Source organism: Panthera tigris, chromosome D3, assembly GCF_018350195.1.
Source record: "Panthera tigris isolate Pti1 chromosome D3, P.tigris_Pti1_mat1.1, whole genome shotgun sequence".
Classification (NCBI taxonomy): Eukaryota; Metazoa; Chordata; class Mammalia; order Carnivora; family Felidae; genus Panthera; species Panthera tigris.
Window position 1 is genome coordinate 28,887,203 of NC_056671.1, and position 23,186 is coordinate 28,910,388.

At 44.0% G+C, this 23,186-nt stretch overlaps 1 protein-coding gene across 3 annotated transcripts in view; it reads left to right on the forward strand.

The window, feature by feature from the left end:
* The window catches only part of DGCR2 (DiGeorge syndrome critical region gene 2), a 99,262-nt gene that overhangs the window by 17,411 nt on the left and 58,665 nt on the right, over positions 1-23,186 (forward strand). For all 3 annotated transcript variants that reach the window (XM_042962750.1, XM_042962753.1, XM_007091582.3), the window contains exon 2: positions 17,285-17,407. In XM_042962750.1, the coding sequence (XP_042818684.1) occupies positions 17,285-17,407 (123 nt within the window). The remainder of the gene's footprint in view (positions 1-17,284; positions 17,408-23,186) is intronic.

Here is a 23,186-nt window from a genome sequence, read left to right on the forward strand (position 1 = left end):
TGGAAACCACTGATTTTTTGATGAATTTCAGTTTATAACATTGTTTTCTTTTATAGGTCGTGCTTTTAGAGATGTATATAAGCATTTTGCCTAACCCAGGTTCACAAAAATTTTATTTTTTCTGCTAAGAAGTTTTATAGTGTTAGATTTTACATGTAAGTCTTTGGTCTGCTTTAATTTCTATATCCTACGTAAGGAATGGGTCGAGGTTCCATTTCTGTTATGTGAATGTCTGGTTTTTCCATCACTTGTGGACAGATTCTTTTTTCCATTGAATTGTCTTTGTACCTTTGTCAAAAATCAATTGGCCAGGGGTGCCCAGGTGGCTCATTTGGTTGAGTAACTGACTCAGGTCATGATCTCACAGTTTGTGAGTTTGAGCCCACATTGGGTTTGCTGCTGTCCACACAGAGCCCACTTTGGATCATTTGTCTCCCTCCCTCTCTGCCCCTCCCCTGCTTATGCTGCCTCGCTCTCAAAAATAAAAAAAATAAACATTAACAAAAAATCAGTTGGCCACATTTGTGTGGCTCTGTATTTTGTTCCATTGATCTATGTATCTTTACTGAGCTTTTGATCAAATAAATTTTAAATTTTAAAGTTTTCAGTTTTTTCTTTTATGGTTCACTCTGTTTCTCGAAGAACTGCTACCCCAAGGTAATAACGATTTTCTGCTTCATTACTAGACTTTGAGCTCTGTGAAGGCAGAGACCTTGTATTTCTTTCTCATTCTGCTCTTCTTGCTTGCATCTAGCACAGCACCTGGCCCCTAGGAGGCACAAGGCTGTGCTAATAGGTTTGTCTTAAGAATTTAAATATAATAATATAGAGGGTGGCTGGATGGCTTAGTCAGTTAAGTATCTGACCCTTGGTTTCAGCTCAGGTCATGATCCCAGAGTTGTGGGATCATGGGCTCTGTGCTGATAGCATAGAGCCTGCCTGGGATTCTCTCTCCTTCTCTCTCCCTGCCCCTCCCCTGCTTGCGCTCCCAGGTGTGTGTACCCGCATGTTGGCTCGCTCTCTCTCTCTCTCAAACTTATAATAATAATAATAATAATAATAATAATAATAGTAATAATAATAATGTATTCAAGGCATTTGATACACTGCCTGACACATGCAAAATGAACATATAAGAATCTGATTTTGCTTCAGCTGTTTCTCTTGAAATGAACTGGTTGTGCTATGGTTGTCATCAAAACGTGGTGTGAGTGGTGGATGAAACTGCCAGTAAATGTTACATCAGAGGCAAGATAGCTATCACTCCAGCCCTATCCCACCCTCTTGTCCTGGTCTTATTCCCACATTTAAACCTTCCCCCACCCCCACCTCCATAAAATATAGACTGCAGATTGCTGTTCTTTGCTTCAAAGTGTTGTTCATTTAATAGAGATGCCTGGTGAATCTGTCTGTCCTCTTTCAGTTTATCCAGTCATATGCTTTTCCTTTGGTCTCCCCCTCCTCATCTAAGATAACTTACTTTATTTTATTTTTAATTTTTTTTTTTAATGTTTATTTTTGAGACAGAGAGAGACAGAGCATGAACAGAGGAGGGGCAGAGAGAGAGGGAGACACAGAATCTGTAACAGGCTCCAGGCTCTGAGCTGTTAGCACAGAGCCCGACGCAGGGCTCGAACTCACGGACTGCGATGCGAGATCGTGACCTGAGCCGAAGTCGGACGCTTAACTGACCAAGCCACCCAGGCGCCCCTAAGATAACTTACTTCAAGCAGTGCCTTCCTCCCTAAACATCTACCTAAGGAGAAGCTGGAGGACAAGACAAGGCAGGTGGGCCAGTGTCCCAGTTGGGCAGTGTCTGAAGATAGAAAATAAGTCACTTCATCTCCTGGATGTAGAAAATGCTTGTGACTTATAAAAGATAAATATTAAAGTTTGTCACTATACTGGCGTGGTGTTCTCTGGCATCAACCTTGTGACTCCTTGGCTGATAGGAAAAAGCGGCTTCCCCTGTGCTTGGCAGCCCTTCTTCTCCTGTTGGCTCTCACAGCAGAGCTGGGTCACCTGCCTGCCCCTGCCAGGGAGCTGACTCTCACGTGGGGAGGGCTGACTGAGGGTGATTCTCAGTGATTCTCCTCCTGCCCCAGGGCTATTTGGAAATGGTTTGGTGGTCACATGTCTGGGGAGCTACTAGCATTTGGGAAGGCATATCAGAGAATTTTGGTTGTGTTTCGACACCACAATATTTTGGTGCATGCCTGGCCCTGCGGTCCCTATCCAGCAATCAGACACTCTTGTCCCTGGGGGTTTGTATTGCTGACCTCCATGGAGGCACTGTGTTTTATAAATCTGTGTTTTCTGTCTTAACAAAGAGAAAATGGGTCAGAGTCAGAAAGTTTGGACCCAGCCCTCTGAGGATGGATGGGTTAGCCACGCCCCAAATCAGAATGCAGGGCATCCTATTTGGGGTGGCTGTGATTCCCCACCTGAGTCCTGATTCCCACTTAGCCAAGTTGGCTTTGAGATAGAGATCTGCATGAAAGAGCCATAGCCTGGTTCCTGGTTCCTGTTTTGCTGCTGTCAACTTGCCATAGGACATGGAGCCAGGCAGGTCAGCCCTTTTGTGAAGTGAGCTGAGCGGATTAGATGGGTTTTCCAATAAATATAGCAGTCTCTGTCCTTCCTAATTTAAATTTTACTAGTAAAACTTCCTTACTGTAGTTTTCACGAACCACACACATACCATTCCCTCTTGGACACTAGGCCCTCGTGTGAGAATCATAGGGCCAGCTAGTGTCTGAGCTCCTTGCAGTTTGACATTCAGATGCTGTGTCCTTCCTGTTGCAACCCTGATGCCTGCCAGAGCTGAGGGGTTCCCAGGCCTCCCATTAACAGCAGTCTTACCTGGGCTTCGCTGCTGAGTTCAGTGGCAGGCTGTGTTGTGCAAAGTCCCTAGTCCCAACTCCCTGTTCACATCCTCCCTTTCCCCAGATGGGTTTCTCTAAAGCATTTGCCCCTTCAGGGGGCCTCAGAATCGCTCCAAGGAGCAGGATATGTGAAACTGTTCAGCAACCAAGAGCTGCCACGTTGTGCCAGGAAGCAGGGAGGTTACAGGCAATCTCTCTGGGGCCATGAAGTGACAGCCACTTCGAGGGCCAGTGGGGTTGCAGGGGGATCTATAGGAACTGCTGAGCCAGGGATCCCAAGAACCTGAATAGAGGGGTCATTGGAAGAAGGCTAGAGGTGGCCCTTTGCCTCATGAAAGTGCAAATGGCATTTAGAACTCTGTAGGGAAGGCAAGGAGTTTGTAATATAATCACAGTTTATTCTAGAATGATCTCCTGGGGACCATTCTGAATGCTTGGAAATGCTGTCCTCGTCTCCTAGATCTGCCGTCCCAGATCTGTTCTCTGTCTTGCTGCTGATCAGTGTTCCGATGAAGGTCTCCACTGCTTGCAGCATCCATTCCTGGAGCCATAGTGCATCCCGTGGAGCCAGATTGCCCCGCAGTACCTTTTGGTCTTGATCTCCTGCTGGGACCCAGCCGAGCCGAGGGCCCCTTTCCTGCTTTGGTGACCTGTCCAGGCTGCACCCTTGGCCTGTAGGCCTTCTCCATGGCCCCTGACTGTTCACATGCTGCCTATCCCAGAGGCCTCATTAAAGCCCTTTATTCTTCCCCTCTTCAGGACATAGGTGACTTCTTCAGAAGGCCCTCTTAGCAGGAGTGCCCTGTGTTTTGTATTTTTTGTGATCTGTGTTGTCAGCAGTAGTCTCCGTCCCCTCCTGAAGGTGTCCGGAGCAGACATGCCTGGCTGGCCCAAGTTCCAGCCAGGGAACACCAAGTTCCTGACGTGGTGCTGGACAGGACCCAGTGTCCCAGGGGAACCGTTCTCCTAGAGCTGTCCTGTCACTTGCATGGCAGGGCCTAGCCGGTCCTTATTTCAGATCCTCTTCCCTCTGCCGCTGATGTGTAGTGTGGTCCTGGCTAAATATCCCTGTCTTGGTCCTGTCCTGGGTAGGGGTGGAATGACACCCAGGGGACAGCCCCTCTGGAAGCACCTGTTGGCTCTTTCCAAGGAAGAATGTCAGAGTGACCTGACAGAGGCTGCACTGCCCACCTGGGGGTGGACTTGCTGGGAGGCTGGGGCCTCCTGGTCCCCAGGCAGGTGCTCCAGCAGGGCAGGGAGGGTCGCATCTGAGGATGCCCCTCCGCTCTGCACACCACTGGAGCAGGCTGTGGGCAGTGGGAGGAGATGGATGGAATTCTCTCCTGGCTGGAAATTTTTGATTTCCTGAGTGGCACGGCTGTAGACACGTGTGCTTCCGTTGTACCCGGTGTTCCTCTGTTTCTCTGTGGGCAGACGTAGAGGAGAAACCAATTCCAAACAATTAAAGCCACATACTAAATTTCACACGGTAATTTGAGACAGCTCAGCTTACATAATTTAAAATGAGGCCAAGGCTTGCTGACAAAGAAGAAATTGAATCCAGAGAAAGAATCTGTATTGTAGAGGCTTCTAAATTTCTATAGGGCACTAATCCTGTAATTCCCAAATGTTGTAGACTTTAAATAAAGCAGTAGCTCTCCAAATGTGGCCAGGAGTCTCTGGGGACTCTAGGAGGTCAAAACCATTTTCATAATAATAGCAAGGTGTCATTTGCCTCTTTCACCAGTGTGCAGTTTCCAGAGGCCGCTTGACATGTGATTGATGGCTAATGGGTTACATACTTGGGATTCTCTCTCTCTCTCTCTCTCTCTCTCTCTCTCTCTCTCTTTAATTTTTTTTTTAACATTTATTTATTTTTGAGACAGAGAGAGAGAGCATGAGCAGGGGAGGGTCAGAGAAAGAGGGAGACACAGAATCTGAAACGGGCTCCAGGCTCTGAGCTGTCAGCACAGAGCCCGACGCGGGGCTCGAACCCACGGACCGTGAGATCATGACCTGAGCCGAAGTCGGACGCTTAACCAACTGAGCCACCCAGGCGCCCCCCTCTCTCTCTCTCTCTCTTTTTTAATATTTGTTTATTTTTGAGAGAAAGAGAGGCAGAGTATGAGCCGGGAGGTGCAGAGAGAGAGGGAGACAAAGAATCCCAAGCAGGCTCCAGGCTCTGAGCTGTCAGCACAGAGTCTGATATGGGGCTCGAGCTCACAGACTGTGAGATCATGACCTGAGCTGAAGACGGACACTTAACTGAGCCACCCAGGCGCCCCTCTCTCTCTCCTTTTTTTAAAGGATTTTTTTGGGGACACCTGGGTGACTCGGTTAAGTGCTGACTTTGGGTCAGGTCATGATCTCACGCAGTTTCTGGGCCTGAGCCCAACATCGGGCTCTGTGCTGACAGCTCAGAGCCTGGAGCCTGCTTCTGATCCTGTGTCTCTTTCTCTGTGCCACTCCCTTGCTCATGCTCTGTCTCTCTCTCAAAAATAAAATAAACATTAATTTTTTTTTAATTTTAATGTTTATTTTTGAGAGAGAGAGAGAGAGGCAGAACGTGAGCAGGGGAGGGACACAGAGAGAAGGAGACACAGGATCTCCAGCAGGCTCCAGGCTCTGAGCTGTCAGCACAGAGCCTGATGCGGGACTCGAACTCACGAACCACGAGATCATGACCTGAGCTGAAGTCGGATGTTCAACCAACTGAGCCACCCAGGCACTCCTAAAATAAACATTTAAATAACACAAAAATAAAAGATTTTTTTAAAGCTGTGGTAAAATGCACATAGCATAAAATTTACCACTCTAACCGTTTTTACGTGTATGCTTTGGTGGCATTAAATACATTGACAGTGTTGTACCACTCTCACCACTATCCATCTCCAGAATTCTTTTCATCATCCCAACTGAATGGATACTGAAACTCCGTACCCATTAAACAATAGCTCTCCATTCTCCCCTCCTCCCAGCCCCTGGTAACCTCTGTTCTTTTCTGTGTCTGAATTTGACTTCTCTAGGCACCTTATATAAGTGGAATCATAGATTGGGGCACCTGGGTGGCTCGGTTGGTTGAGTGTCCAACTTTGGCTCAGGTCATGATCTTATGGTTTGTGAGTTCGAGCCCTGCCTCAGGCTCTGTGCTGACAGCTTGGAGCCTGGAGCCTGCTTCAGATTCTGTCTCTCCTCCTTTCTCTGCTCCTCCCCCACTCATGCTCGCTTTCTCTCTCTCTCTCTCTCTCAATCTCTCAAAAATAAATAAACATTAAAAAAATGTTTTTAAGAAGGGTGGAATCATAGAGTATTTGGCCTTTTGTGTCTGGCTTGTTTCACTGAGCATAATGTCCTCAAGGTTCATTCATGTTGTAGTACACATCAGGATTTCCTTCCTTTTTATTACCTGATAATATTCCATTGAACAGATACACTACAGCTTGTTTATGCATTCATCTGTTGGTGAATGCTTGGGTTGTTTCCACTTCTTGGCTATTGTGACTAATGCTGCTATGAGCATCAGTGTACATCAGTGTCTGTCTCCCTGCCTTCACTTCTTTTGGGCATAGAGCTAGGAGTGGAATTGCTGGCTCATATGTGTTTTAACCTTTTTGAGTGTATGCTTGGGAACCTTGTGTTTACAAAATTTCTCAGTTTTGATGCACCTGGGTGACTCGGTTGAGCGTTCAACTCTTTATCTCGACCCAGGTAATAAGATCAGGCTGCGTCAGGCTCTGGGCTGACAACCTGAAGCCTGCTTGGGGTTCTCTTTCTCTGCCCCTCCCCCACTCGTGTGCACTCTCTCTCAAATAAATAAACATACAAAAAAACAAAATTTCTCAGTTTCAATATCTAATACAGTAAACGTTGGTGGATATAATCCTCCTACACCAAAGGTCTTTGGGGCCCTCAGAAGTTTTAAGCATGAAAGGAGTTTGAGAATGAAAACATTTGAGAAATGCTTAATGAGAAAGAAGTGCTTATTTTGGTACTGTGGCCTTTGCACCTACATGGTTAGGGGCATAGCTTATTCTGAAAAGTGTCAACAATCCATTGGCTAAGAAGAACTTGTCTGTGTCTCCCATTTTATAGCCAGAAGACAGGCATTACAAGAGAAAGCCGGGGGCAGGACCTTGGCAAACGCCAGTAGTGGGAAGAGGGGGTGACTATTCTTGAGCAACTTCAGATTTGGCAGAAATTGTGCTGGCTGCTTTACAAAGGGACTTGAGAGGATAGTGAGGAAGAAAAGGAGAAGGAATGTTGATCTGTAGCTAGAGTTATGCCAGTGAGACCCATTAGAATCCACGGCCGACCTACCAAGCAACTGTGTGTCAGTCCCCACCATACGAGGCAAGCTCTGTCCTGTCCTGGGTCTACCTGCTTTGTTTACCACTCTGGCCTAGGAGAGTTGCCTGGCACAAAGTGGCGCTTGGTAAATATTTTTTGAATGAGTGATTCACATGTATTAACCAGTGACTCACCCATTGGATTGCTGTCTGAAGAGCCCCTGCACTGCAGGTGAATCAGGAAGGGAGAGAACCTTCCCCACAGATATCTGGGAACTGATGACACTTTGTTGCCAACTTAAAGAATTGAGGAAGAAGATCTTTGAGCAGTTCAGTTCATCTGACATTTAGTGAGTGTCCCACAGAGCTGGGTGTTGGGTATTGGGTGGAAAGTAAAGATTTATCCTCTAGGACAGGGTTTGGCAAAAACTCTGTAGCTGGCTGGTCTTTTTTTTTTTTTTTTTTAATGTTTATTTTTGAGACACACACACACACACACACACACACACACACACACACACACAGCTCAAGCAGGGAGGGGAGGGGCAGAAAGAGAGAGAGGGAGACACAGAATCTGAAGCAAGTTCCAGGGTCTGAGCTCCAAGCTGTCAGCACAGAGCCCATTGTGGGGCTTGAACTTGTGAACCTCGAGATCATGACCTGAGCCAAAGTCGGATGCTTAATGGACTGAGCCATCCAGGTGCCCCTGTAGCTGGCTGCTTTTTTAAAAAACCTGTTTCTGCATGTATCAACGGTTCATTCTTTTATATTGCTGAGTTAAGTAGTCTGGTTTGTGGCTATATGGCAGTTTGTTTATCCATTCACTTATTTTGGACATTTGGGTTTCCAGCTTTGGGATATTACAAATAAAATTACTCTTAAAATTTTTTTTTTTAATGTTTATTTTTGAGAGAGGGAGAGACAGTGAGAATGGGGCAGGAGCAGAGAGAGAAGGAGACATAGAGTTTGAAGCAGGCTCCAGGCTCTGAGCTGTCAGCACAGAACCCGACATGGGGCTCAAACTCACGAACCATGAGATCATGACCTGAGTCGAAGTTGGGAGCTTAACCGACCAAGCCACCCAGGCACCCCAAATAAAATTACTCTTTGTGTAGATGTGTAACTTGGGTAAATGCCTGGAAGTGGAATGACTAGGTCATATGATGGGTGTATATTCAGCTTTCTACAAATGGTCAAATTGTTTCCTTTTTTTTAATTTAGTTTTTAAATTTAGTTTTTAGTAGTGTCTACACTCAATATAGGGCTCGAACTCCTCATGATCTGAGATCAAGAATTGCATGCTCTTTTGACTGAGCCAGCCATATGCCCCTGTCAAATTGTTTTCCAAAGTAGGTGTACAATTTTGCATTCCCACTAGCAATGTAGCAGGGTTCCAATTACTTCACATACTTGTGAATACTTGGTATCATCATTCTTTTTAATTTTAGCTATTTTAATAAGTAGGTAATGGTATCTCATTATGGTTTTAATTTGTATTTCCTTAATGACTAATGATGAGCATCTTTCATGTGCTTTTTTGCCATCTGTGTACCTTCTTTGGTTAAATGTCCTTTAAAATATTTTGCCACTTTGAAATTGCATGGGTTTTCTTATTAGTGAAATTTGAGAGTTCTTTATATATTCTGGATACAAGCCCTTTATCAGATAGTCGATATACATGTGTTTCCTTGCATTATGTGACTTGTTTTTTCATTCTCTTAACAGTGTTTTTGAAGAAGAAAAGTTCTCAATTTTGGTGAAGTCTAATTTATCAACTTTTTCTTTTATGGGTCGTACTTTGGCAGTGTGAATCGAAGAAATCTTTGCTGAACTCCAGTTCACAAAGATTTTCTCCGATGTTTTCTCATCAGAGTTTTATAGGTTTGCATCTGTGATCTGTACTTTTTAATAATTTTTTTGAATGTTTATTTTTGAGAAAGAGAGAGGGAGAGACATAGTACGAGCCAGGGAGGAGCAGAGAGGGAGACACATATAATCTGAATCAGGCTCCAGGCTCCAAGTTGTCAGTACAGAGCCTGATGTGGGGCTTGAACTCAAGTGCTGTGAGATCATGACCTGAGCCGAAGTTGGGTGCTTAACCAACTGAGCCATCCAGGCACCCCACATCTGTGATCTATTTTGAGTTAGATTTTGGTACAAGGAATGGATCGAAATTCTTTCATTCTTCCTTCTCTATTTTTTGATGGATGGATATCCAGGACCATTTGTTGAAAAGACTGTTCCTTCCCTAGGGAATTGCCTTGATACTATACCTTCATTGTAAATCACTTGTCCACTTATGTGGGCCTATTTCTGGACTCTATTATGGTTCCATTGATCTTGATGCCTGTCTTTGATGCTTATGGCACACTGTCATGTTTACTGTACCTTTACAGTAAGTCTTGGAATCAGATAGTGTAAGTCCTCCAACTTTGTTCTTCCTTTTCAAAGTTGTCTTGGGTATTTTAAGTCCTTTGTATTTTCATGTGAATTTTAGAGTCAGTTTGTCAATTTCTAGAAAAACCTGCTGGAATATTGATTTGTATTGCATTGAATCTGTAGATGGATGTGGGGAGAATTGACCTTAACAACGTTGAATCTGTTGATCCATGAATACTTCATATGTCCCCATGGGTTTAGGTCTTTAAAAATTTTCTCTTAGCAATATTCTGTAATGTTCAACATATAGGACTTGTACATCTGTCATTAGATTTATCCCATGGGATAAATACTGCTTTCCCATTTTTTTGTTTTGTTTTTTGTTTTTTGATGCTGTCATTAAGGTAATTTTAAGTATTTTAATTTCTGGAACAGTTTGTATAGAATTGGTCTTATTTCTTCCTTAAGTCTGTAGTAGAATTTTCCAGTGAAGCCATCTGGGCCTGGAATTGCTTTGGGTGAAGGTTTTAACTAAAAATTCAGTTTCTTATGTGGCTCTAAGGTTATTCAGGTTATTGATTTCTTTTTGAGTGAGCTTTGGCAGTTTGTGCCTTTCAAGGAATTTGTTCATTTCATCTAAATTATCAAACTTACTGGGGCGCCTGGGTGGCTCAGTCGGTTGAGCGTCCGACTTCGGCTCAGGTCACGATCTCACGGTCCGTGAGTTCGAGCCCCGCGTCGGGCTCTGGGCTGATGGCTCAGAGCCTGGAGCCTGCTTCCGATTCTGTGTCTCCCTCTCTCTCTGCCCCTCCCCCGTTCATGCTCTGTCTCTCTCTGTCTCAAAAATAAATAAAACGTTAAAAAATAAAAATAAAAATAAATTATCAAACTTACTGATATAGAATTGTTGGTACTATTGCCTTATTATTCTCTCACTCCTTATTATCCTTTTTAATATTTCTGTAATCATAGTGATGACACCTTTCTTCTGATAGTGGTATTTTGTGTCCTTAATTTTTTTCCTGGTTAGTCTGACTAGAGATTTATTAATGTTATTAATCTTCTAAAAACATAGCTTTTGTTTTCCTTATTTTCTCTAATATTCTGCTTTATATATTCCACTCTAATCTTCATTATTCCTTTTCTGCTATTTACTTTGGGTTTCATTTGCTATGCTAATTTCTTAAAAAGCTGGGGATACTGATTTGAGACCTTTTTTCTTTTCTGATAAGAGTTTAATGCAGTGCATTTGCCTCTGAGAACTGTTTTAGTTGCATTCCACAAATTTTCATTGATTTAAAATGTTTTCTTATTTCCCTTTTCATTTCTTCTTTTACCCATAGGCTATTTAGTAGTGTGTCAGTTGTTTCCATACAGTTGAGGGATTTTCCAGATTATCTGTCTGTCATTGATTTGTAATTTAATTCGGTTGTAGTCAAACAACATTGAATCGTTATAAATTTATTGGCAACTTGTTTTATGGCTCATAATATTATCTATTGTAAATGTTGTAAATGCTTATGGAAAAAATGTGTATTCTGTTGTCATTGGCTGGAGAGTTCTGTAAATGTTGGTTAGTGTTGTTTAGGTTGTCTATATCCTTGCCAATTTCCTGTCTGCTTCCTCTATCAGTTATTGAGAGAGGGGATGGAAAATTAGTTGTGAATTTGTCTCTTAGTGATAGCAGTTGTCCCTTCATATTTTAAAGCTCTGCTATAGAGGCATAAACAGTTAGGATTATTTTATCTTTTGTCATTATTCAGTGACCTTATTTATTCCTGGTAATATTATTTGCTCTGAAGTCTACTTTGTGTGATACTAATTTGGCTACTCCAGCTTTCTTTTGATCAGTGTTAGCATGGTATATCTTTTCCATTCTTTAATTTTCCCCTATTTGTGTCTTACTTAAAGAGGGTTTCATTTAGACCATATGTAATTGGGTCTTGGGAATTTTTTTTTTTTTTAATTTATGGGACAAATTCTGCTTTTTAACTGGGGTGTTTGGATCAGCTCATCTGTTTGATTAGGCAAAATTAATTAAAATCTGCCATTTTGTTATTTTCTATTTGTACCACTTGTTTCCTTTTTCTTTTTGCCTTCTTTTGGATTGAGTATTTGTATTCAGTTTTGTCTTCTTTGTTGGCTAATTTGTTAAAATTCTTGTGCAAGTTTAGTGGTATTCATCTTTAACTTTCTGCAGTTGACCATGTGACAGACTGCTTTTTCTGTAGCATAAGCCTTGAAATGGTATGCTTCTGCTTTTCCCTTCCCAGCTTTTGTGTTGCTGTCAAAGTTCTACTTCCATTTTTGCTTTAAGTAATTCTAGGGTGTCTGCTTTTTTTGTTTTCAGAACTTAAAAGTGTCGCTCCAGGGGTGCCTGGGTGGCTCAGTCAGTTGAGCGTCCGACTTTGGCTCAGGTCATGATCTCATGGTCTGTGAGTTTGAGCCCCGCATCGGGCTCTGTGCTGCGAGCCTGGAGCCTGCTTCGGATTCTGTCTCCTTCTCTCTCTGCCCCTCCCTACTTGTGCTCTGTCTCTCAAAAATAAATAAATGTAAAAAAAAAAAAAGTTTAAAAAGTGTTGCTCCACTGTCTTCCAGCTTGTATGGTTTCTAATGAGAAATCTGCCATTGTCTTTGTTTTCCTGTGCTGACTATGTCTTTTTCCTCTGGTTACTCTCTCTCTCTCTCTCTCTCTCTCTCTCTCTCTCTCTCTCTTTAATGTTTTATTTATTTTTGAGAGAGCATGAGCAGGGGAGGCAGAGAGAGAGAGGGAGACAGGGGATCCAAAGCAGGCTCCACACTGACATTGGCGAGCCCGATGTGGGGCTTGAACTCACAAACCATGCTCTTGTGACCTGAGCCGAAGTTGGACTGAGCCACGCAGGCACCCCGAAAGGGTATCTTAAGCTGGCTTCCATGCTCAGCACGGGATCATGCTCACCACCCTGGGATTGTGACCTGAACTGAATTCAGGAGTTGGACTCTTAGCCAGTTGAGCCATCCAGGCACCCCTCTCTGGCTACTCAAGATTTTCTCTTTATCGCTGGTTTTAAGCAATTTAATCGTAATTTGCCTTAGACTAGTCTTCTTTCTATTTCTTCTGTTTGGGGGTCACTGACTGACGTGGATTTATGGGTTTTCATCACATTGGGAAGTTTTTTGCTATTGTTTCTTAAAATATTTTGTCTGTTGTTCGTCTCCCCCTCCCCCTGCTCTGTCCATGTGTCCCACAGCTCACAGTTCATTTTTTTCCAGCCTTTTCCCCCCTGTGTTTTATTTATTTTTTATTTTTTTTTCAATATATGAAGTTTATTGTCAAATTGGTTTCCATACAACACCCAGTGCTCATCCCAAAAGGTGCCCTCCTCAATACCCATCACCCACCCTCCCCTCCCTCCCACCCCCCATCAACCCTCAGTTTGTTCTCAGTTTTTAAGAGTCTCTTATGCTTTGGCTCTCTTCCACTCTAACCTCTTTTTTTTTTTTTTTTTTCCTTCCCCTCCCCCATGGGTTTCTGTTAAGTTTCTCCGGATCCACATAAGAGTGAAACCATACCTTTCTCTGTATGGCTTATTTCACTTAACATAACACTCTCTAGTTCCATCCATGTTGCTACAAAGGGCCATATTTCATTCTTTCTCATTGCCATGTAGTACTCCGTTGTGTATATAAACCACAATTTCTTTATCCATTCATCAGTTGATGGACATTTAGACTCTTTCCATAATTTGACTATTGTTGAGAGTGCTGCTATAAACATTGGGGTACAAGTGCCCCTATGCATCAGTACTCCTGTATCCCTTGGGTAAATTCCTAGCAGTGCTATTGCTGGGTCATAGGGTAGGTCTATTTTTAATTTTTTGAGGAACCTCCACACTGTTTTCCAGAGTGGCTGCACCAATTTGCATTCCCACCAACAGTGCAAGAGGGTTCCCATTTCTCCACATCCTCTCCAGCATCTATAGTCTCCTGATTTGTTCATTTTGGCCACTCTGACTGGCGTGAGGTGATATCTGAGTGTGGTTTTGATTTGTATTTCCCTGATGAGGAGCGACGTTGAGCATCTTTTCATGTGCCTGTTGGCCATCCGGATGTCTTCTTTAGAGAAGTGTCTATTCATGTTTTCTGCCCATTTCTTCACTGGGTTATTTGTTTTTAGGGTGTGGAGTTTGGTGAGCTCTTTATAGATTTTGGATACTAGCCCTTTGTCCGATAAGTCATTTCCAAATATCTTTTCCCATTCCGTTGGTTGCCTTTTAGTTTTGTTGGTTGTTTCCTTTGCTGTGCAGAAGCTTTTTATCTTCATAAGGTCCCAGTAGTTCATTTTTGCTTTTAATTCCCTTGCCTTTGGGGATGTGTCAAGTAAGAAATTGCTACGGCTGAGGTCAGAGAGGTCTTTTCCTGCTTTCTCCTCTAGGGTTTTGATGGTTTCGTGTCTCACATTCAGGTCCTTTATCCATTTTGAATTTATTCTCACCATGTGAATGGTGTGAGAAAGTGGTCTAGTTTCAACCTTCTGCATGTTGCTGTCCAGTTCTCCCAGCACCATTTGTTAAAGAGACTGTCTTTTTTCCATTGGATATTCTTTCCTGCTTTGTCAAAGATTAGTTGGCCATACGTTTGTGGGTCTAGTTCTGGGGTTTCTATTCTATTCCATTGGTCTCTGTGTCTGTTTTTGTGCCATCCCCGCTGTGTTTTAATTTAGAGTTTTTATGTTGTCTTCAAGTCACTCATCTTTTCCTCTGTAAAACTGAATCTGTTCATGCTAGGCCTTGTAGTTTTCATCTCTAGGCAGTGGGTTTGATTCTTTCTTAAAATCTTCCATATATACTTAATGTGTTTGATTTTTCCTCTAGCTTCTTGAGCACTTGTAACTCGGTTTTAACTTTAATGTCCTTGTGTACCCTATCATTTGTACCATTTCTGAGTCAGTTTGATTGAATTCTTTTCATTTTGGTCATAATTTTCTGTTTCTTTGTATGTCTGGTAATTTTTTTATTGAATGCCAGACTTTGTGAATCTTGCCTTTTTTGGTTGTTGCCTGTTTTTGCATTCCTATAAATATTCTTGAGCTTTGTTCTAGGATGTTACTTGGAAACAACTTGATCTTTTCAGCTCTTGCTTTTAATCATTGTTAGGCTGCGTTTAGTCTGGAGTTAATTTTTCTCCACTAACGAGACAGGACTCATCTGAGTAAATTTACTTAATGCCCTACAGGTTATGAGCTTTTCCACTCTGGGTCCTGAGAACGTACACCATTTGTGGTCCTGCTGAACTGCAATTGTTGTTTCCCTGTTATCCTATAGGGTAGTTTTCTCTCCAACCTGGGGTAGTTTCTTCACACCACACACTGATCAAGTACTTTGCTTCATTCCCCGAGGAATTCCTCTCTGGATCTCTGGAGTTTTAAAAAAAAAAAAATTATTTTTAATGTTTATTTATTTTTGAGAGAGAGAGAGAGAGAGAGAGAGAGAGAGAGAGAGACAGATCGTGAGCAGGGGAGAGGCAGAGATGGAGACACATAATCCGAAGCAGGCTCCAGGGTCTGAGCTGTCAGCACAGAGCTGGATGCGGGGCTCGAACTCACGAGCTGTGAGATCATGGTCAGATGCTTAACCAACTGAGGCACCCAGGTGCCCCTGGATCTTTGCAGTCTTAACATCTGTGCATCTCTCTCCGGGACTTTCTGGAGCTGTTCTATGATTGCTGCCTGCCTGGCTTTTCCCAATTTTTAGCTGTATCCACTCACCTCCAAGAGTCTTCTGCACCTGCCCCCCACCTCCCCCAACCCCCCTCCCCCAACCTGCCCTGGAGTCCCTCTTCCTGCTTTGTAGCCTGGAAATGTTCTTGAGGCAGTAAGGCTCACCTCATATGTTTCCTAACTCAGGGACATTATCCTTTGTTGTTTGATGTCAGTGTCTGGAATACTGGTGTTTTCTTTTATGTTATCCTTTTTCTCCCCCTAGTTGTTTCAAGTGAATAGTTAACTATGCCTATAACTCCATCTTGGCTGAAAGCCTTTACAAAATATACACCATTGTGACTATTTTGTCAGTGTTATATATATATAACAAGGTTTTCCTTATGGTTAGATGGACTGATCTATCACCAGTGTGTAGTGGCAGGCAGAGAGGAATGAACACTGGATTCCCAGTTCCTTGCCTTGGCCCTTGTTCCATCCCCACCTCAGAGTGGAAGACTCTCAGATGTATGCCTGACCCTGGTGGGGATGTGGGTTGTCCCTCTTTGCAGAGCACTGAAGAGGCTCTCCTGAACATACAGACACTGAGGCACACGATGCCCAACGTGACTGTCTAGGGGTGGTGGTGAGGGGAGGGGTCAGGCCTAGCTTCCACGTCCTACCTGATTTGCTAGGTTTGTCTTCCTTGGTTAATTAGAGTGATGATTGCCTCTTGTTACTTAGGCCAGTGGTGGGACAGGACTCAGGGATGGGAATAGTTCCTTTTTCTTCCTGGATTTCAGTGGAATGATTCCAGGACAAGGAAGACCCCAGAGGGAGCAGATAGAGCTGTGTATTTTCGTTTGTAAGTGAGCTTTGTTTGTTTCTTCTTCCTGTGTCATCGGGTTGGTGTGCAAGACCTCATCCCTCACACCTCATGCTTTTCCTTGGTTCTAGCTTTTTCCATATAGCAGCTGTTCCCTCATTTCACAAGTCTGGTTTGAAGGACCAGAGAGTAAATATTTTTGTCTTTGCAGGTCGTTTAGTCTCTGTTAGTCATTAGTCACAACTCTGCTGTTGTAGCTCAAAAGCAGCCACAGACCATAGGTATTTGTGGCTGTGTTCCAATAAAACTTTATTTAAAAACCAAGTGGAAAGAGCAGGAGTTGGCCTGTGAGTTGTAGTTTGCTGACCCTGCCTCAGTTCAAGCTTTTACTTTGCTGAAATATTTAATATTTTTGTGTGGTACCTCTATTATAATTGTTTCCAGAAATCACTGCCAGTTCTACCTTGCTTAAAACACAGATATCATCATGTTACTTAACTGACTAAATTACCTCTGGCTGTCTACAACATTCTCCGTAAGGGTCAGAGTCTCCACAGTCTGACCTTTTTTATATTTCTGGTCGTTTGTCAGCTCACGACCAGAAATATAAGTCTATTTGGCATATTTTCCTGCCTTGTGATAGTTCCATAAGCCTTAACTTTTTTCTGGAATGTTCTTTTCCTACATCAGGTGTGTCTACTGAAACCGTCAACCTGCCTTGGGAACCCTGTTTACATCCACCTTCTTTAAGAAGGATTCCAGAGCCCCTCAGGTGCAGGCAGTTTCTCCTTCCTTCATGCTGTTTGAGCACTCCTGTGGTGCTCCCTACTGATTTGCCCTTTGTCAGAAACCTGTGTGTGTGTGTCTCATCCCTGTTGACCCAGAATCCCTCAGGAGGTGAGAGGTGTGCCCTCTTGTGACCTCTGTAGTCTAGTGCAGGGCCTGACTCGGAGCAGAAGTGTCAAGTGTGTATTTGAGGTGGTGCATAAAGATCGATGTCTTGGGGGTGCATTGCTCTGGGGACTTGTGTCACAGGCACAGCTCTTGGCTCCTCCTTGGGGCACGCGTGCAGGCCCCTGAGGAGGTGGGCTGTGGGCAGGCTGACTGTGTAGGGCCCACGCTCATGGGTCTGAGCGGCAGCAGGACCCGGTGGTGGCAGGCTTGGCTGTCACAGGTCTCCACTGCTGCTGCGGCTTCCTCAATGGCCTCTTGCCCTTTGGTTCCACAGAACTGCGGTGCAACCCAGGGCAGTTTGCCTGTCGCAGTGGTGCCATCCAGTGCATCCCCCTCCCCTGGCAGTGTGACGGCTGGGTGACTTGTGAGGATGAGAGCGATGAAGCCGACTGTCCAGGTGAGTGTGTCGGGCAGGTGGACACCAGTGGCCCTGCCTCTCCATGACAGCTGTGTGATTGGGGGGGGGGGGGGGGATGGAGGATGATGTCTGCTGCAGCCAGTGCTGTATCCACTCATTGGAAGGTTATGTTGAGCTAACCCTCTCCCCTCTCTCTTTCTCGCTTAAAAAAAAAATTTTTTTTTTAATGTTTATTTTTGAGAGAGAGAGACAGAGCATGAGCAGGGGCAGAGAGAGGGAGACACAGAATCCAAAGCAGGCTCCAAGCTCTGAGCTGTCAACACAGCTCTTTGTCAGAGAGCTCTGAGCTGTCAACACAGAACCTGATGCAGGGCTCAAACCCACGAACCACAAGATCACGACCTGAACCAAAGTTGGACGCTTAACTGACTGAGCCACTCAGGCACCCCTCTTTCTCTGCTTTTTAAAAATAGATGCCCAACATGGGCAGATCCCAGAACTTGCAAGACGGCAGGGTTGGGGCTGGGATGAGGCAAGAGGGATGCCAAGGACGTCACATTTCAGAAGGCACTGCTGGCCCTGAGAGCAGTACCCCTGAAGTGTGATGCCCTCTTGCCTCCCCCCATACCTGGCTCTAGAGATAGGTGCCGTTTGAGACTTCGCTAGAATCCTGCGGGTCATTTGGACTGTCTTGGCTCAGCCAGCCCATCCTGCTCACTCAGTCCCTAGTAATCTTTCACTTGGTTTTCTCCTGACAGTGCATGGGCTCCTAAAGATCTATGCAGATGCCACAGAAAGTCTAAATTGTTGGTTCTCCATTTGGTTTCTGTCCCAGCACCTTCAGGGAATCTGACATACCCATGAGTAACAGTGTTTGCTACATCTCTGGTTCTCTGGGGGTGGGAGGTGGTAGTGTCTTCCCTGTGCTCATGCGTGTGTGGAAAACACATGCTTCATTCATGCCTTTCTCTTTTCCTGGGATTCTCTTGTTCTGTTTTCATGTGGGCAGATCCTACCTGTCCTTCAGGGCTTGGCTCAGATGATACCACAGCAAGCAGGCATCTCTGAGCCTTCTGCCTGGAGGTTTGCTTCTGCCAGCACCTGCTCCTTCCCTGTGACAGCATCCAGAACCCCACTGGTAATTCCTTTTTAAATGTTTATTTATTTATTTTGAGAGAGAGAAAGAGTGCACGCACTTGCCCATGCGAAAACAGAGGAGGGGCAAAGAGAGCAGGAGAGTGAGAATCCCAAGCAGGCTCCATGCTCAGCACGGAGCCCGATGCGGGGCTTGATCTCACAACTGCGAGATTGTGACCTGAGCCAAAATCAAAGAGCCAGACGCTTAACCGACTGAGCCACCCAAGAGCCCCAAACCATGGGTAATTCTCACCATTACCTGTACCCATGCTTGATCTTTCCTTCTAGACCTCCCTGAGAACAGGAGACCTGTCCTCCTTCTAAGTGTGACCTGGCCTAGAGCAGAGGTCCTTTTTAACATTCAGTAAATAGAAGGAGTGTTATAATTCCTGTAAGTCAGGTACTGAAGGAAAACCAATTAACTCCAACCAGGGAGATCCAGTAGGGTATCAAATAGGTGACACTTGAGCTGGGGACAGTTCTTTGAAGGGGCTTCCAAATAAGAAACAGAAGTGGTCTGGTCAGACTGAATTTACCTGAAAATATGGCCATTTAGAGGGCATTCCTACCCACCCCCCGTCATCCCTTGAGCCTGTTCGTTGGATTGTAAATGTCTGTGGTCAGGTACTTGCCTTTCCAGATGAATTTGAATGGTGGCAGCTGGGGCAGAAGCTTCTGGGACAGCCCTGTGTCTGGGAGCCCACCTGCACCTTCCTTTGGTACCAGCCCGGAGAGCATGAAATACTCAGTGCTTGGGGTGCTGATATTCCATGTTCGGTCATCTGTTGAGGACCAGTGGTTGTGACTGAGAGCTTCCCCAGGTCTGACTTACAGGGTGAGACTTCATATCCAGCCTCCTAGAGAATACTGTGAGCAAAGAACCAAATGATTCTTCGTTTGCTTTAAAGTAGAACACAACTTATTTGCTGAGGCACAGTAACTGCCCTGTTGTATAGAACCTGAAAACGGTAGTAGCCACTCTAGTTCATCTTGTTCATCTCTCCATCTGCTGTGGATTTGATAAAGGCAGGGACTAGATTTGATTTCTGGGTCACATGGTCTGGCACAGAGGGTCACAAGTCTGCTCAGCACAATGTTGATTTGAGGTTACATAGGTTGCCATATTTTCTCCCCAGAAAAGAGAAATAAAGTCTATCCAACGGGAGCCCAGATTTCTGAGTGGATGGATAATGTGCTCTAGGCCCCAACCACTGAGGGCCTGATGAGCATGGCAGTGCGTGAAAACTCAGGGAAGCCTGACAGGGCCGAGGAGTATTCCAGGAGAGGTAGAAGGGCTGAGGCACTGTCCGCCTCCAGGCTCACTCCTGGCCTCCTCTTGGGTCTGGTACTGTTGTCTGTTCCATGGGATAGTGGCATGCCATGATCCAGGTAGGGGATAAGCTTTGATTTCTATTTGTTTTTAAAGTTGGAATTCTGAGAAATGAAAGTTATCAAAATATACAAAGAATAATATAATGCTTGTTTCTCATGCTTGTTTCTCACTTCTGTAAATCAATAATTGCTGAAATTGTGTCCAATTTTTCCTAGTTTATTTTTTAAAAATTAATTTTTTAAAAACATCACAAGTATGTGAAATCCTCGTTAACATTTCCCCCTACCGAAACAAAGAAAAAGAAGAAAAATCTTTGTGTGTGGGGAGAGGAGTGTGGACAGGGGGTTAGCTGATAACCACTTTTGCTGTGGCCTTCCTTTATCTGGGGAGAGTTTAAGTAAACCTGTGCAAAGCCTTAGCCACACTTGGTCAGGTTTTTGAACATGGACTTCAGGACTTCTGGAGAGACCATACAAGATTATTTCATCATCCTGCTGAAAGCCTGCTAAAATTTTAGTGAAAGAGTATAAAAACATAAAACCACAGGGACAAAGAAAATGGGAAAAGATGTAACAGTAGACCAGTAATTTCAGCATGTTTGGGGAAGATGGGAAACGGGTGGCATGCTGGATATAGTCTGGCCTGCAAGGCTGGGGCTATCACATTCAGACCCCACTGCCAGCAGGCTTTGGATGTCAGTTGGCCCATGAGATCCTGCCCATGAAGTTTGCAAGGTAGAAGGGAGGTGGGCTCCTTCTTCCTCTGGCAGTGGTGCGGGTGCATGGGCTTAGCCCCAAATGAGGAAGTGCAGGGTTTCCACATCTTCCTCTGGCTGGCTGCCGCTGGGCTGTAGAGCAGCTGTGAAACTGGCAGAGGTTTTCTGTCATTTCCTGTGCTGTGGGCAGCTTCCAGACTCTGGACTACAACTGCAGAGGTAAAAGGGAAGGTTCAGGTGGTTCACTTTTATGCACACTCTAGCCTTTTCGATTGTTCTGAAAGGACCTGTTCCCTCTATTAAACTCCTCTCTTTTTGAAATACCTAGCATGATTTCTGTTCTTCTGACTGAACTATATTTGATGTAAATGGGAACTAACATAAGATGCATATAATTTTTAAATGGAGAAAAGTGTACAACTTTATTAGACATTAAAGAAGATTTGAATAAATAGAAACAGGGTTTTCTTGGCTAGAAAGACTCAATGTGGTTAAGTCACCTGTTCTTACATTGATCTGTGGATTCAGTGCATCTCCACAGGGGTTTTGGGGAAATGTGACAAGTCAGTTTTAAAACGTTTGGAAGAATGAAGTCCTAATATTGTAGGACACTTTGAAGAAGAGTAAGGTGTGAACAGTTGCCTTATCAGTGTCGAGGCTGACTTGACTGTTGGTTCAGGGAAGCACAGATTGGCCCATGCAGCAGAAGAGCTGCCAGAAATAGGCCCAAGAAACAGTACCTGGCAAAAGTAGAATTACGTATCTCTGGGGCAGAGGATAGATTCCTCAGTTCATAGTGTGTGACACTTGGGAAAGAATGTATACACAATGTACAGAAAAACCAGTTTCAGGTTAATTGAAGAACAGCTTCTAGAACACAGTCTAGGAAAATACTTTTTTATGACCTAGGTAGGAAAGGTTTTTTTGGTTTTGTTTTTAATTTTTTTTTTTAACATTTATTCATCTCTGAGAGACAGAGACAGAGCATGAGCAGGGGAGGGGCAGAGAGAGAGGGAGACCCAGAATCTGAAGCAGGCTCCAAGTTGTCAGCACAGAGCCCAATGCAAGGCTCGAACTCACAAACCGCGAGTTCATGACCTGAGCTGAAGTCCCAACATTCAACCGACTGAGCCACCCAGGCGCCCCATGTTTTTGTTTTTAAGTCATAAAAAATATCAACTCTAAAGTAAAAGTGACCAGTTTACTAGATTAAAATTAAGATCTTCCCTTTATCAAAAGGTACCCATAAAGAATGTGAACAGATAAGCCATAGTGGGAGTATATTTGCAACATGTATAGCCCATAAAGGATTATAGTCCAGCACATTTAAGGAACTCCTACCCACGGACACAAGACGCACAGGCATGTCAAAGAAAAAGTAACAAGAACAGTGGTTAAACATATAAAAAGATACTCAGCCTCATTAGTATTCCAAGGCTACGGTGAGATTCCGCTTTACAGTTACTTAGATTGGCAAAAATTAAGCTGTCTGTTGGCAAAAATTAAGACATCTGACAAAACTGAGTGTTGGAGAGGGTGTGAGTGGGTTGGAAATCTTAATCTGCTGCTGTTGAGGAAGGTAAATTGATGGACCGGCATTAACTTGCAAAGCTGAACATTCTTGTATTCTGTGATCCATGATTTCCATTTGGTGGAACTCTAGAGAAATTCTGTAGCACTCTTCATACTAATAAACATCTTGGAAACAACCCAAATGTCTTTGTTCACACGATGGCATATTATGGACCAACGACAGTGAGTGAATGGTAGGTTCTTGCAGCAACATCAGTGGGTCTTCAAGACAGCCTGTAGGTTACGAAGGCAAGTTGCCAAAAAGTATGTACAGTACAATAAAGACAAGCAAAGTGACCATTATCTTATGTATAGCTACATACATGTGTGGTAAACCAAAAGAAAAAAGGCAAAATGTTGATACACAAAATTCAGGCTCCTGATTCTTCCCCAGTGGGGAGACAGAGGATAAAACTGGGAGAAACAACCCTACAGCTGATGTTTGAGTTCTTAAGTAGGGTGGGGGTTGAGATGGGGGGCTCACAACTGTATTTTTAGGCTTTATTTCTTAAATATGTGTTATATATATGTTCTTTGGAATATGTTAGATATTATCAAAGCTTCCCCCTCCCCACCCCCCAAGAAAAGCCAATAGGAAGCGAGTGAAAACTGACTTAACATGGCAGAGAAACTGTAACCGTGAGACTGCTTGAGAGAGAGAGACCATTAGGAAATGGGCCAGTTTGATGAGCAGCACCCCTGAAAGGCTTGGAGGCGTGAGATACTGAGGCTGGTGGGCACGTGGCATGGGAACGGATGGAGTTGGTGGGATTCTCCTTCACCACCTGTCTCCCTTCTCACTCTGCATAACTAGAGGATTCTTTCTCCTAGTGGCAGACATGAGGTTTATTTTCTATACCATCACTGCCCTGTAGAGTACCCAGGAGGCACGTTTGGCTATTGAGCACTGTGACCATTTCGAAAAAGGATGGACTTGGAGTGTAAAGTACATGCCGAATATCAGACTCAGTACAATAAAAGAGTAAAACACCTCAATGATACTTTTTTATATTGATTATGTGCTGAAATGATAGTATTTTGAATATATTGGGTTAAATTAT